This window comes from Canis lupus, chromosome 12 (genome assembly GCF_011100685.1).
Source record: "Canis lupus familiaris isolate Mischka breed German Shepherd chromosome 12, alternate assembly UU_Cfam_GSD_1.0, whole genome shotgun sequence".
Lineage (NCBI taxonomy): Eukaryota > Metazoa > Chordata > Mammalia > Carnivora > Canidae > Canis > Canis lupus.
The window spans coordinates 16,072,333-16,088,171 of NC_049233.1; the positions used below are offsets into that span (position 1 = coordinate 16,072,333).

The following is a 15,839-nucleotide window of genomic DNA, read 5'->3' on the forward strand; positions in this document are numbered from 1 at the left end:
ATTTCTCCTCTAAGCCCAGGCTTTTAAAAACTAGGTATCTTTTCTCCAGGTGTAAGTGGGTGAGTGGGAAATGAATTGAGGCATGATTCATGATAAGAATCTTTTCAAAAGTGGAATCATATGGATAGCCAGGAAACAACTTAAGTGTTCATCAAGGGATGAATAGGTAAAGATACTTGATATATATATCAAGTATCACATTTATATATATAAACACACACACACATACATGCACACACATATGGAATGTAATATTATTTAGCCATGAGAAAGAAAGAAATCCTTTTGTAACAACATGAAAAGATCCTGAGGGAATTATACTCCGTGAGATAAGTCAGGCAAAGACAAATACTGATTGTGTATCACTTATATCTGGAATCTAAAAAAAAAAAAAAAAAAAAAAAGTCAAACTCCTAGAAATAGTAAAAAAGTGGTTGCCAAGGCTGGGTGTTGGGAGAAATAGGAAGAGGTTGGCAAAGGTATAAACTTTCAACTATAAGATAAAGCCTGAGGATCTAATGTAAAACATGGTGATTAAGTTGATAACTCTGTACTACTAGACAGTTGAAATTTGCTAAGAGAATAGAACTTAAATGGTCTCACAAAAAAAAAAGATAAAATATGTGTGGTGATGGAGCTATTAATTAATTCAGTGGAAGGGAATCTTTTCACAATGTGTATGAAAGCACCATGATGTCCACTTTAAATATCTTGGAATTTCGTATGTCAGTTATACCTCAGTAAAACTGAAATTTAAAAAAAAAATGGGATCATATGATTGGAGAAGCACAATTATGGTGTTGATAGGATAGGATATTTAAAACAGATTAAATTGGAAAATCTGGAAATATTTATTTTTAGAGCCTGGTCTGAGCTCACCTTATCTTTAAGAAGGCTTGCCTAAAATGATTGTTTAATTGACATGTTACATTTTTCCCCTCTAAAATAAATAGAATTTCTCTGTTTTCTCCATGAAAACTTGTTTGAAGCACTTTTATGTGTGGGATAAAGCTTCACTGACTTAGTCAACCAATGTTTAACAACATTCTACTCGTAGCTGAGCAGCAAAGCCTTGCACAGGTGCTGAATTTCTCTGCATCTCAGTATTCTCATTGTCAAAATAAAGGATAATGACAAAACCTTCCTCAAAGCATTGTTGTGGTAGTATGTGGAACATACATGGGAAACGCTAGGCACTGGGCCAATTATGGGGAGTGAACCTGTTCGGTGCTGGACATTCCATCCTGTGGCTGCCTCATGCCAAAGCACAAAAGCTTCATTTTTAGTGCTTGACACACCTTTTAGGGCTGTAATCCAGGTCAGGACAAAGTGTTAACTTCTATGTTTTAAAAATGATGTGTGAGCTTCTCTTTTTCTATTTTAGTGGTCTTTCTTAGGCAATTATATGAGGCAATTGAACAGAGTATGTTTTGGTTTAAAAAAATGGCCTAAGAAGATAATGAATAGAAGCTTTAGGATTTAATTCTTTATTATTTAAAGATTGATCTGAGATGTTTAAAACTGAAAAGAAAAAAAAAAGCAAGAATATGGTGTTTTAAAGCACAGTCAGCAAACGGTGTTATTCTAGTTTCTGATCAATATAGGGGCCAAGGAGCTGCTGCTGGTTTTCTAATCACCAAAAAGTTAAGCTTCCAAAAATTGCATCTCTCCTCATAATTCAATAAGATGAGATTATTTTTTCCAAAGATATGATTGGTCCTTTCAGCCGAGGGGTGGAGAGAGCAGGAAAGTCTAGAAAATGAATACCTTTCACTTGACAATGTTTAAAAGCAGCTGAAGTGCCCAGTAATAGAGGTTGCTTTGGAAAGAACCAATAAGAAGACATAGCAAGATCCGAGCAAACCCAGCCTGAGAAGCCCAGGGAAAGAAACTTCTTTCTGGCAGTCCCTTAAATTGGTGAGTTTTAACCAGAGGATGAAATAACTAAGAAACAACAGATTCTAAGATTTACTGTTTGGAAAATAGGACTTTGAATTGAAAGGTCAGTCGAAGGGAATTACTAGGGTAGAGGATAGGTGAGGCATGATTCATGGGGTACACAGACAATGGGATCCCCCTTTGTCTTTGTGGCCGTAAGAACTAGGAGCAAGTTAGAGTCCTTGGTCTGAATCTTTATTCTGAATAGAACTGTGGAAATTGATGAAGTTAATTGGACTTTTTTTCTCCTGTTGAGTTTAGGCCGAAATCTATCAACTAATGCTTACCAACTTTATATACTACGAAGACATCTCAGAAAAAGAATTTCAGATCAGGAATAAAACAAGGCAGGCACCGAGCAGTAGAACAATGAGAAACTGTAAAGCTGCTGTTTCTGATCCGTGTGAAGTACTCTGGGTTTCTTGCCAAAAACTGTGTGTCTTTTTGTCTATTTGTTCCTCCCTGTTTTTGTTTTTTTTTTTTTTAAACCTTGTGTGATGTGGTTTATTTCTTTTCGAGAAGAAATGAATAGATTCAATTGCTTAAAATTCTTCATGTACTTGTGTTGGCCATTATAATTACTGAGGGCAACTTCATTACCATAAATCACAGCTAACTGGATCTGTAGAGGTGTATGAGCTAGAGAATGTGAATTTGAAGAATAAAAAAGGGAATTTCTGACTTTTTTTTAAAGATGATTTTATTTTGTTCAAGTGTCTTTTTACACTAAAATTTCAGGGCGAGGATGCAGACAAAAATATTCCCAGTCCAAGTAGGATGCGCAGGTCTGGTGTTCTATAATGATGCTGACAGGAATCCTGAGGTTCCAGTTTAATCTCTGGGGTTTACAGTTTCCCATAGGCTCACACCAGGCGCTACCTTGATTATCTGTAGACTTTTGAGCTGTTGGATTGCTTCCTTAGGAAGGGCTCTTGGGTGTATTGGGTCCCCTGGGAGAGGGAGAGAAGAATGGGCCTCAGGTCAGAGGCAGGCAATGTCATCTGGAACTTGAGTCAGAGGAGCCTCTTGTTCTGTGAATGAAAGGTATTGAGGGCTGGCAATTCAAATAGTAATTATTTTATAAAATTTGGGCCTCATCCCTTTTACCTGGGGGAAGTGAGTGGGTTGGAAAGAATGTGGGGGTAAATTAGTGTAAAACTTATTACTCAGAAATGCAGGAGATGAGAGATGGTTGAAATAGAAGTTATGACAGTTGATACTTAAAAGAATTAGTAGGAACAATTTATGATAATACGAAAGCAGGCCTTTCTATCGTTCACAATTCTCCTGTTACCTGAGACTTGTCAATTTGCTTCAAGCTGAACCTGCTTAGGAATAAATTGACCCAGTGGTTGTTATTCTGAACAGACAACTCTGCTTGTTTTTTACTTGACTTAGAAGTTATTGAGTTGAATTGATTGCTCTCTTGCTGGCTTGGTTCTGTAGAGGAAAATATTCTTTTCCTTCCTTTTTGCCTCCCTCTATCCTTTCCCATGTTTCCTGCCCTATTTCTAGTTAAGTGGGTTGAAAAGATTCAAGGTATTTTATTTTCTTCTCTAGCATCATATTTAACCATGGCGGAAAAATCCAAAGAGTGTATGTGCGGTGCAGTTTTGTGTGACGGCTAACCTCAGCAGATCAAAAGTTTTCTTTGTGGTTGTGAACAGTTCCCCTGAAGAGAAGGCAGGGATCTCATTAGCACCAACTAATAGGTAAAGGTTCCCTCTCTGGCAACCCGGATTGGGGGTTTCTGAGCCCCAAATTATTTTATTTCTTGATTGCTACTTTCCCTGTGGAACTGCTGTAGCTTTCCTTTTAACATATAAAAGAAAAAACACAATTCCTTAATTATGCCGAAGAATCCAGATCTTTGGATTTTGATTTGATCGACAATATATTGGTAAGAGTATTGTTACTGCTTGATACACAGAAAGCACCTGTAGCTGCTGGCACAGAAAAAAAAGAAATCATTTATGAAGAGCACGGCTTGTGCTTATTGAATTCATTAAACACTCAGTGAGAAAGAAGAGACACAATTATTGGGGAGAAAATCCCCAAGGTGTCACCTGGGGCTCTGACCTGTGGCTGACACACATCCAATGCAGTGCTGGCACATGATCAGGAGCATGGATTTGAGCTGCTACTTGTGTGGTGGGATTTCAGACTCTGAGTAGAATCCTTTGCAGAAAAATCTTCTATCTCAGCTCCTGTGAGGTGCCCCATTAACGGCAAAGCCCTGGGGGAAATACCCCAGCGGACTCTGTAGGGGCCTGCCACATAATCTGTGGTCATTAAATATTTATATAAATTAATGTGTGGATAAATGTAAACATTGCACTAATGTTATAAATAATTTGTAACAAATTCTTTGTTAAACATGTGGACAATAAGTCTGGAGGTAACATAGCAATGTTGCATAATTAGAAAATGGATATATCATCAACCTTTCCCAATAAAAAGTAAAGAAAAACTTACTCCTAGCATCCCTATACGTAATAACTATATGACATTATTCATAATAAAGCTTGAATCCCTTGACATATAGTTTCCTAAATATTTCTTTCTATACTCTCTTAAAAAAGTTTCATAGTTCTTCAAAATTAGGTTTTTTTTTTTTTTAACCAAATATATTGTGAGCAACCTACTATGTCAACAGAATGTATCAACTCTATCTTTTTAAGAGAAGAAATTGACAAGAAAGGAAAGGGGCCATGGCAGGAGATACCTACGCCCAGCTGGGAGGCAGACTGTGAGGTTGAGGAGGGCAGAGTAGAACAAAGGAGCCAAGGAAATCTCTCCTTCCTGGTCTATAATAATTTCCTTCCTGCAAAATGATGGACCCATGCTTGCTGATCACTGGGGTTAAGGAGCAAAGATGTTTGGTTCCGTATTGGTAGCCCCTCACCATAAAACAATAGCCTAATGAGTAGCACAAATTTCTGGAGTTGATATCAAAATGAATCTAACCACAGATCCTCTTTCTTGTAGGCTTATTGTGGGTAACCCTTAAAGATAGTAGTAAAAATGGGCAAAAACCCACTTGATGAAGACCTATAGAAGTCATCCACAGGACTTCTGAATTTTTAAAAACCTGTGTTGCCTTGCTTAAGTTTTATCAGGATTAACACTAAGAAAATTTACTCCTAAAATTTGAATATTTCAATTCTTACTGCTCATCTTTCTTTGACATCCTTTCCCTAGCTCCTGGTTGCTCCTTTGTTAACTTTCTGGATATTTCATGACCTTCATGCTCTTTCAAGGTACCCATGGATTAATCGTTTCCAGCTCCTTTCTCTGTGCCATAATTAATAATAGCCATATCACAGCTAATTTCAGCTCCATTGGCTGCTGCAAGGTATCAAGTGACTAATTTCATAAACTCCTTCATGTTAAAGTTTTCATGGGGGTTGATAGAGTAAAATCTTTTATTCTCAGATAACATATACCTGGCAATAAATTTCTGGCAAAATTCTTTAAGGCAAAAAAGTGGTAAAAGTCTCAGAGGTCAGAGGAGGCCGAAAGCACATGGGGAAGCTTGTTTTGAGCAGAACACTCTCAAACGTCTTGCATAAATAGCCATCTGCATGCCCAAGCCTTTTGTTAATTCCTGCTTGACACCAGTGACAATTTAGCAGATCAAAGGGAAGATTTCTTGCCTAACTTTTTTTTTTTTTTTTTTTAAGATTTTACTTATTCATGAGAGACACACAGAGAGAGGCAGAGACACAAGCAGAGGGAGAAGCAGGCTCTCTGTAGGGAGCCCGATACAGGACTCTCTCGGGACCCCAGGATCACAACCTGAGTCGAAGGCAGACGCTCAACCACTGAGCCACCCAGATGCCCCTTGCCTAAACATGTTTTGCAGTTAATTTTAATACTGAATAAAGTGAACAGAATTGTGCTACCATCCTTGATAGTCATTGTTTTTATTTCCTCTTCAGAGGTGCTCCTTTGTCATTCTCTTTTCCATAGCTGCTAAATAGCTGTTTTTGTAAGTGTGTTCAGTTTAGACATGAGGATTTGGGTCTGGCTATGCTTCAAGTTACCTTTCAGTTTTTATTGTGGAATCATAAAGGATTTTTTTTCAGGTTTATTTTAGTAAAACAAAATATTTAAAATTTTTATGAGTGATGAGAGTGAGGATGTTTTCAGATTTTTCTGTAATAAGCTATTATGAGAGCAGTCTTGATAGTATAATTCATGGTCAAAAGGACCATTAATTAGCAAATGTGAGGGCAGTAGAGTATATTTTATTGCTTAAAGGCTTATGCTGATGTGAGTAATGTGAATAATCACATATAATTTACTCCAAAAGGTTACTTTATATCTTTGCAGAGAATCATAAATTCAGCAGCGATCTTGAGAGGTCATTTTTTTTTTTTTCTCCACTGTTAGACAAGATGCTTCTCTTGCAACCTTCTCACACCTTCCCTGAAATATTAGACTCTTCAAATAAGTTCTTCTGGTGTTATGCAATCTTTCCATAGAGCCAAACACTTCTATATTTCAACTTAAGGCTACCTTTCTCTACATGCCATATACTTTTAGAAACTCTAGTCACAAATATGTTATTTTAATTCTTGATTTTTAATGCAATTTATTAAAGCAGCATTTCCCCGGGTATGCTGTCTCTCTGAGCACTAGTAACAGGAGATACTGTGACAGAAAAGAAAGTTTCCATGGTTACAAAATTTGGTAGGCTCTGAATACTATTGGACTCTCTTGGAAATGATCTTTCTGTAGCTCTCACACAGTCTCTGGAAGTTGTCCCTAGACCACAGTGTCTAGAAAACAACTAGAACACAACCAATGGCTAACATTAAAACAAGAGCAAAAATAAGTGTGCAGGTGATTCAGATGTGTAGCTGGTTGAGAACCACTGGTTTTGATTGCAGAATGCTATCCCAGGGAACGGGAAATATGGTGGTGAGGGTTCTGAGGTCATAGGAAGATGGAATGGGAAGCTATGTGCCATAGGCAGTCTTCAAATACAGGGATAAAACAGGAAAGCAAATAACCAAATAGTCTTGTGGTACTTACACAGTGAAGTAACTCAGGCCCATTCAGTACCAGAAAAGGAATTCCCTAAGATGGATCTCTGAACAAGTAGAGTCATGACTTCTTGTAGCTTACTCCAGTGATGAAACAACATACCCACAGAGTAATGAGAATGATACCATTGCCAGTGATTGATTGATTGATTGATTGATTTCTTTCTTCCTTCCTTTCTTTCTCTTCTTTTTTCTTTCTGCCTGTCTTTCTGTCTATCTGTCCATCTTTCAGATTTTATCTATTTATTTGAGAGAGAGGGAGAGCATGCCCGAGAGAGAGCATGAGCAGGGTAAGGGGCAGAGGGAGAAGCAGACTCCCCAATGAGCAGGGAGCCCAACTCAGGGCTTGATCCTGGGACTCCAGGATCATGACCTGAGCTGAAGGCAGATAAATGCTTAATCCACAAGCCACCCAGGTGCCCAGGATGCTCTGTTTCTATGCATTGATACCTCTGCCTTTTCCCTGTAGGACCAAGAGCTATTTTACACATGGGTAGGTAAACAAGAAGAATTAAGTAATTTAAGCATGATGAAGTACCACTCAGGAAATGTTAAGGAGTGAAGAGAAGAGAGGCTCTTTTCTCAAGTAGATATTGAAGGAGCCAGATTCACCTTCTGAAGGATATGGACTATGGATGGGGGCCTGAAGGTCAAGTGGAATAAGACTAGGAAGAAAGGGAATAGATGCTACATGTAGTGGGAACCCCAGGTGCAAAGTGTGGAGTTGAAAATGAGCTTGCAGTGTATGAGGAAGAGTCCCCAAATAACCAATACATTTAGGGTTTCCTACTTCCTTCTCTTACTCTGCTTTAGGAAACTACCTAAGTTGTATTTTTGAAAAGAATTGGAAATAGCTCCCCTTAAAGGATTTATTGCCAAACTTGAATAATATAAATTCTGATCAGTGGATCCAGAAAAGAATAAGCCCACATATGATATGTCAAAAGCAACTTCTCTGCCAGGCCCTCCAGAACAAGACCCCATTTCACCAAGCCAAGATGGCTTTCACTTCTCACCATCATGGGCCCTATTCCAGTGAAGCAGATGTCTTCCATTCCTTACATGCTTTACACTAATTTTTGCCTCCAAATACTTGCTTATGTCATCCCCCCACTGAAAATACCTGCCATTGTTCTTATTGTCCAATAAAGCTCCCTGTCTAGTAAATTTCTCATATTATTATTTTCTGATCATTAATTGTGGTTTTTTTTTTCCTGTCCAAAATGATAATTATACTCCTTAAGTCTAAGCAAGTCTATGACACATACATCTTATCCTACCTTATCTTGGTTAATAGTAGATGCTCAGTAAGTACTTCAGTTGTTACTCAAGGATACATTTATTTGGCATGGAACCCCGAGGAAATTCGTCATTTAATAGTTGCATTCTCATGGATGGGCAAGTTTGGGAAAAGTGTGTCCCAGCATGTAATAACCAGACAGTACTTCCTATTTGCAATGTGAGTTCACATCCAATGTTGTATTGTTTCTACAAGAAGCCTGAGTGGTGGGTAAGAATGACATAACTCATTTTATGAATGAAATGACTGGGGTTCAGAGAATTGAAATAATAGAGGATGTATATCACAGTAGGACTCAAATCCTCATCTTATGATTTTAAATCTAAAGTGGAGGACAGGACTGGTCAGGTAGTAGGAATGGGGAATCTGTGGTGAGGAGAGAATTTACCAGAATACCAGAAGGAGATGCAATTAAAAGGAAATCAGGAGTTCTAAAGATAAATTTGGACTCAGGGCAAGACTTGAGATTTTGGGGGGTGTCTAGGATAGTGAGGTTGGGGTGGGGGGGGAGGTTGGCAGCCAGAGGTTTCTCCTTATGGCAGCTCCACTTCTTACAGCTTGTAGGAAGAAGGATTTTGAATGAACATTAACCACATGACTGTCCTAAAACTGTGTGTGGAAGGTGACAGTAGATTCAGCCACTAGGCACTAGGAGGGTCATGGATGGGTTGAGAATTCCTATGAAGCTATAAGTTGGAAGTTAGAAAAAGATTTAATCTGTGTCTTTTGGGGGTTGAATGGCTTCCTTAGACATCCACTCATTAGTCTTGTCACCAATTGTGGGGCATAGGACTCTAAGTTCTACGGGAAGGCTAATGGGTTCTGTCCTCCAAGGCTTCCTAGAGGGCTGAACAGTGACATCTATTGGTTCAATTGAAATAACAAGCTCAAAAGTGGTAGAAACATTCATGAGTCATATTTCTCCCTTGCAAAACAAACAATAATAATCATTCCAGAGGAAGTTATGACATCAGCAGTATGTTTTATCTCCAAAATAACAGCAGTCAACTTTCAGTATTAGGGGTAGTATGTGACTTTTTTTTTTTTTTTTTTTTTTTTAGGGATCATCAAAGACTTCTGAAAGGCTTTTATAAAATCAAAATTCAATAGAAACACTTCAAAGGCCTGTGTGTTTTGGGAGTTTCTTATCGCTCAGCTCAAGATTTCATCCTGGAACAGGGCTGAGCAAATTTAGGGAATGGATTTGAAGGGTGGTGGTGGGAAATAATGAAATTGCTTTCTGCTTTAGGAAACTATAACCCAAATCATCCTGTGCATGAGCCTTGTGAATTACAGACAAGATTGAATTCATTTCTAAAAATTTCAATATATCCTTTAAAATCTCTAGTTTTTAACTTCACTTAGTGAAGATTCTATGTTCCTTTGCATTCAATGTTCTAGTAACTGATGACTCTATTTTTTCTTTTGGAAAGCTTCTAAAGCTCATTGAACATATAACCAATAGAGATGCTCTTCTAGGCAATTTGGATAATGAAAAATATATTCATACTCTGGTAAATTAAAAAACATTTTATATATTTATATTTTAATTATTGATGGAATGTTTTCCCTCGCTCCCCTTTTACATATAGATATAGAGATCTATATAGACATATAGATATAAGTACACTCTCTATAAATCTCTTAGCTCAGACTTTTATAAAACTTGCTAAGAAACAGTAAAATGGATACGATTTGGCCTTCAGTGTTTTATTCACCTTAAGGGAGAGGTGAAGTGACACAAGAGAGTAGCATGATAAAGAAATGACATAATGTAGGCTTGGATACTCTATCTGCACACTGAATAGTTAATTAAATACTGATATATTTGGGTCATTGAAGAAAAGTGTTAAGATACTCACTGTTTATTAATTAGGTAATCAATCATGATCCTAGAAACTCATTTTTATTTTAAAATAGGAGTATAAGGGTACCTGGGTGGCTCAGTTTTTTAAGCATCTGCCTTCAGCTCAGGTCATGATCCCAGAGTCCTGGGATAGAGCCCCACATTGGGCTCCTTGCTCAGCAGGGAGTCTACTTCTCCCTGCACACACCCCCCCCCCCACTCTTGCTTTCTATCTCTCTCTCTCAGGTAAATAAATAAAACCTTTTATTTTATTTTTTATTTTTTTTTTAAAGATTTAATTTATTTATTCATGAGAGACACAGAGAGAGAGAGGCAGAGACACAGACAGAGGGAGAAGCAGGCTCCATGCAGAGAGCCCAATGTGGGACTTGATCCCAGGACTCTAGGATCACACCCTGGGCCAAAGGCAGGCGCTCAACTGCTGAGCCACCCAGTGTCCCAAATAAAACCTTTTGAAAAGATAAAGTAGAGGGCATGGTTATGAGATGGTTCAAGTCGGCTTATTCGGGTCTGTTGCCATCTCTACTGGTTTGCCTTCCAGACTCCTGGTCGCTTGAGCACAGCATGGCGCTAAACCACACTGCCCGGCCCCAGGATGAGCGCCTGCCACACTACCTTCGAGAAGGGGACCCCTTTGCTTCCAAACTTTCCTGGGAAGCGGATCTAGTGGCTGGCTTTTACTTAACAATAATTGGTAAGCTTCCTTAATTTTTCTGTGCAAAGCCTGCATCTAGAAAATTCACAGGGTAATATGTTGATTTTGCACAAAGATAGATATTTTGACTGGAGGTGGAGAGTGGGAGAAAGGTAGAAGTTGGTGTGGCATTGCGGGGTTCAGTGAATGTTTCATGCAAATGACTATTATCTTTATAATTAGTGATGGATATCCCTCGATAATCAAAGAAGTTTTACAGCAAAATCATTTATCCTGAGACTATTTTGGTTGCCTTACAAGTAGGTTTGTCTTTTGAATAACAAAATTAATGATAATGAGATCTTATTTAAATAGAGTGCTTTTACTTTAAAAAAAAAATGCTGTTGGTATAATTGTAAGATGATAGGCTCAGAACGGACCTTAGAAATCACCAGATCAAATTCCTCTTATCACAACTGAGGAAACCGTCCCCAGGCTGTGGTCACAATGGACATACTAAGTTTATTGCATTTAAAGTAGAGTTGCACCATGATGGCATCACTAAGTGATTTTGGTGAGAGTTGAAAAAAATGTATTGGTAATAAGATGGGAGTCAGCCCAGGGTCAAAAAGTTTTGTACATCATCCAAAACATGGTGCACCTGTTTCCAGACTATGCTATCCAATGTGGTGGCCACTTGTGGCTGCTGAGTACTTGAATGGTGACTTGTCCAAAAGATGTGCTGTAGTGTGGATATATGTGAGACATTGAAGACTTAGCACTAGCGAAAATAATGTAAAACAGTTCATGAATAATTAAAAAAATTGACTACATGTCAAACCCATAACATTTTGTCTGTACTAGGCTAGCTATATTATTAAAATTAATTTAGTGGTATTTTTACTTTGTTTAATGTGGCTATCAGAAAAAAATTGAAATACATATATGGCTCACTTTTCTGCTTTACATTGTATTTCTATTGGACAGCACTAGTCTAGGCCATTAGAATTAGACCACAATACTTCTTAAATTTAAAACTGTTGTTTTAAATTTGGGTAACCAGTGCACAGGTGGGTTATGTCTTTAGGTGTGTCTGCCTTTAATCTTTTCAGATTTGGGTCAAGCTCTCTCTCTCTTCCTCTCTTACTTCCTCCTTCTCTCTCTCCCTCCTTCCTCCTTTCTCATCTATTTATTACGGGCTAAGAATTTCATTTAACCTCCTGAAATTAGCAAAACTCATTAGAAAAGTCTGGAGACACCTCTATGGTCAGTGCTTGAGGCAAAAGAAATCAATGAGATTGAATCAGAAATTCCACTGTAACGGGGTTCCCTGGGTCCTTGGCTTTATGATTAGCTATTATCACACTGATTTAAATTCTATTTCTTATAAATGGACCCTCATGTCCTTTCAAACACAAGTATATATTGACTGCTCATTCTTTGCCACCGTTTAAGTTTCTGGGAATATAGCAGTGAACAAAATGGGCAAATTCTCTTTGTGCACAGGGACTATCTGGTAGTAAAATCTACATTGCATTTTCATTAAACATAAGTACTTTCAATTATCAGAAAAAGCAGAAAAATTGACATCTTATAAATTGAATTTGTCTCAATCAATTGCAAGAATGGACTTAAAACATAGCACTCCAGAAAGCACAAAAGAGGGAGGGATCGCAGTCCATTCCCCGCCTTGGTATGGAGGAGCTCAGGAAGAGAGGCAACCAGGAGGGGTGGGTGGGGGTGTCAGGAAAATTTGTCACTTGTATGTGGGGATGGAAGGAAAATCCACAGTCAGATTCAAATGAGCATGCTCAGGTGGAGCTAGAAAAATGGGTCCAGTAAGAGTCCCCAAACAAAGGGAACATTAGGTGACTCAGGGAGCTAGGGGTGGAGCCAAAAATATGTTCCAGAACAGTCATTCAGAGTGAGACCAGGGTCATTTGCAGGGATTTGGACTCCTCTAGACTCAGTCTTGGATTCAGTGCTATGTCTGGTTTTCACCCCTCCTAGGATAGGTATGGAGATATGCCCCGATTCTTTTTTTAAGGGACCAGAGTGGAATGACCTTCTTGGTGAGTTTTGTTAAATACAGGAAGTCTTAGGGAAAACTGGAAGATGAGAAGAGAAATCTGAGTTTGGAATAGAGGAGAAATAAATTCGAGACCCATTTCCATCAACTCTTTTACTATAGATACTTGATTTATTAACAGTTTATATATGAGATTTCATCATTTTGTATTCCTAGGAAGATTCAGGATATTGATAATCATAAAATGTCCCTCCCCACTTCCACTCCTGCCTTTAGCCTTTAGCTTTTTTAATCTTGTTTTCCTTTAACTATCATCAAATATGTTTGCATTCTTTTGATAATCCCCTACAGATAAGGTTGCCTCTGGGAATAATCTACATGCAGCTCATAGTTGACTATTTTTTGATAATGCTTTGGGCACTGGGTAAAGCCTTATGAAACACTAGTAAAGATAATTTAAAAAAGGACAAGTAAGAAAATCAATATTCTCAAAGGAGAAGTAGCAGGACAAAGAGTGTTCAGAGGAGCTTTGTGTATCAAATGCATGCTTATTTTTTAATCTTCTTGGATACAAAGTAGAAGGCATTTGTTTAAAAGTCTTCAAGCCATGTTTTCACATTTTAATTTCCCAGTGTGCCTTGCTAGCTGGTTTCCTTTAATGAGATGCAAGTTTCATTTTAGTTGGTTTGCTTGAGAACTCCATAATCTCTTCTATTTTTTCCTCTTCTCTCTTAAGAAAGCTAAAGAGGTTTTAACAGACCATTAGGCAGCACTGACTCCAGGGATTCATAATTTCCTGAGAGCACAATGCAGTCTGTTCCTGGTGGTTTCATACCATCGGTGGAAACACACATTTCTTTCCTTGCCCCCAAAATGAATTGTGGTGGAGAAGTAGAAATTAAAATAGAAAAATCTGGGTTTCTCCTGTTAATGCTCTCCTTATTCCTTACTACTAAAGGCAGCTGTACCAGATTCTCATTTATACACAGCTACACTATGAAGCAAGAATTCCTGAAGAAATCTACTCTACATGTTAAGCTATGGAAGTAGGTGTATTCTTTTCTTAAATAAAGTCAGTAGGGATTGGGTCTTTTTGGATTTAAACTGGGTTTGTAAGAACTTTTGAACAGTATCATTGTAATGCCAAAGCCAAGTAGTCATTAATAAAAGGATATAAAAAAGTGGGAACACATTTATACCATTATTGGTAGGTTGGTGGGTTGAGGGTCACTTTCTCTCCCTTTGGCGGGAGGGGGAGAGCCCATATTATCCACTGTCACCTACTTCCCCTTCATACCTAGTCCAGTCGCAGCTGCAGACACCCAGCGTCCATGTGTCCTCAGGAGGCAAAAAGTCCTGGGATGTGTCTCCAGGAGAGACTCTCCTTGCGGGGGGTTACGCCAGCCCAACCTGGCCTCTGCCTCTCCTGAATGCTGGGGCTCCCTCAGGCGCCCACAGTGGTAGTGAGAGCACCTTGTCTGGTTGGGGTCACTTCAACTTCAGAATTTATCAAGAGCCTAGGGGCTAACCCTACTTCTTAGAGGGAGGGAGTTCTATAAAGCCGATACTTGGTAAAAAATGGCTGAGGAAATACTCCATCCTGGGGGCCAGTACAAGAACTGACCATGGGGATTCCCACACCCTCCTGAGCTTCACTGGGAAGTTAGCATTTCCTTTTTCTGGGTAAGTTCAGTCTTATAATCCCTGACTCCTCTCCCTTTGGAGGCAACCCATCCCTCACCTGTCACTTGCAACTCATGCTTTTTACTTCATCTTCTTAATTTAGATTTTTATTTAGAGTCCTCTCACTACCCTCCTAAGTCTATGGTGTCCATTTTTGAAGTTGAGAAGTGTTTCATATCTGAGTGAACTCCAAATCCTAGTGTTAACGGTGGGAATTTATATTTTTCCTTGTAGGGATTCTGTCCACATTTGGAAACGGGTATGTCCTTTATATGTCTTCTAGACGAAAGAAGAAGCTGAGACCTGCGGAAATAATGACTATCAATTTAGCAATCTGTGATCTGGGGATTTCAGGTAACACAACCGTTTCTTCTTTGGGGGTTTGAGCTCTGCCCCATTCTAAAGTCCTCAGTGGCTCAGAGGTCACCCCTCCCCCATCTCCTTTTGCTCCTCCCTTCACAAATCATCTTTACTGAGTTTGTGGTAAGTCAACTGAGTGAGTGTCATCAGGCCAAAGACATCATCCATTTAACATTTCTGTGTGCCCAGCACGTTAGATGCTAAGACTACAATTTGGAATAATGCATGATACCTTGTAATGCTACACCTCAAAGTGAACCTGCTAAATGATTTAGAAGACAGAATCTTACAGATCCCTGTGTTGAGCTCCTTCACACCTCTGCCATCCTTATGGGACACAGTTAAAATAAACATCAAGGGGCTAGGTCTTGAAGCTTAAATGATGGGTGAAGACAGTCTGAGAGGTGAGTGTAGGAAGACAGGAGAGCTGCCCCACTGGTACATTCAAATGTGGCTTTCGGACTGATTGCAAGTATAGGAAGCCTCTGGTTCAGTCGTTTCTGGAGTTGGACGCACAAAAAAGTCACATGGGGAACTTAAAAAACAAAACAGAACAACAGAAAAGAAAAAAAAAACTTCATGGCTGGGTTTTATACCCAGAAATTTTTATTTGATTTGCTGAGAATGTTACCTGGGCATCAGGATATTTAAAATTAGTATTATCAGGTAAGTTAATGTGGGGCCAAAATTGGAAATCACTGGTTTATTTCTTGCTTCTTTGGCTTCTCTGATAACCCAGCCAAGGAGGAATTGGAAAACAATTTCTCTTTAACTGTAATTCATTTTTATAACTATAAATGATTTTAGATAAGTAGCCTCCCTTTGTTTTCAGTCCCAGGGTTGGCTAGATACACTCAAACCTGACTTTGGAGCCTAAATTCTGCTAAATTGGGGAAATTTGGGTATGAACAGCACACAACTCCTCTTTCTACTGGAAACTTTTTTTTTTAGCAGTTTCCCACCAAAAAGGTCCCTTT

General features: G+C 38.7%; 1 protein-coding gene across 1 annotated transcript in view; it reads left to right on the top strand.

Annotated features, from left to right (window-relative positions):
• The first annotated feature begins 10,720 nt into the window (after positions 1-10,720).
• The window catches only part of OPN5 (opsin 5), a 28,766-nt gene continuing 23,647 nt past the window's right edge, over positions 10,721-15,839 (top strand). The window contains exons 1-2 of the mRNA XM_038553374.1: positions 10,721-10,850; positions 14,737-14,856. Coding sequence (XP_038409302.1) covers positions 10,721-10,850; positions 14,737-14,856 — 250 coding nt within the window. The remainder of the gene's footprint in view (positions 10,851-14,736; positions 14,857-15,839) is intronic.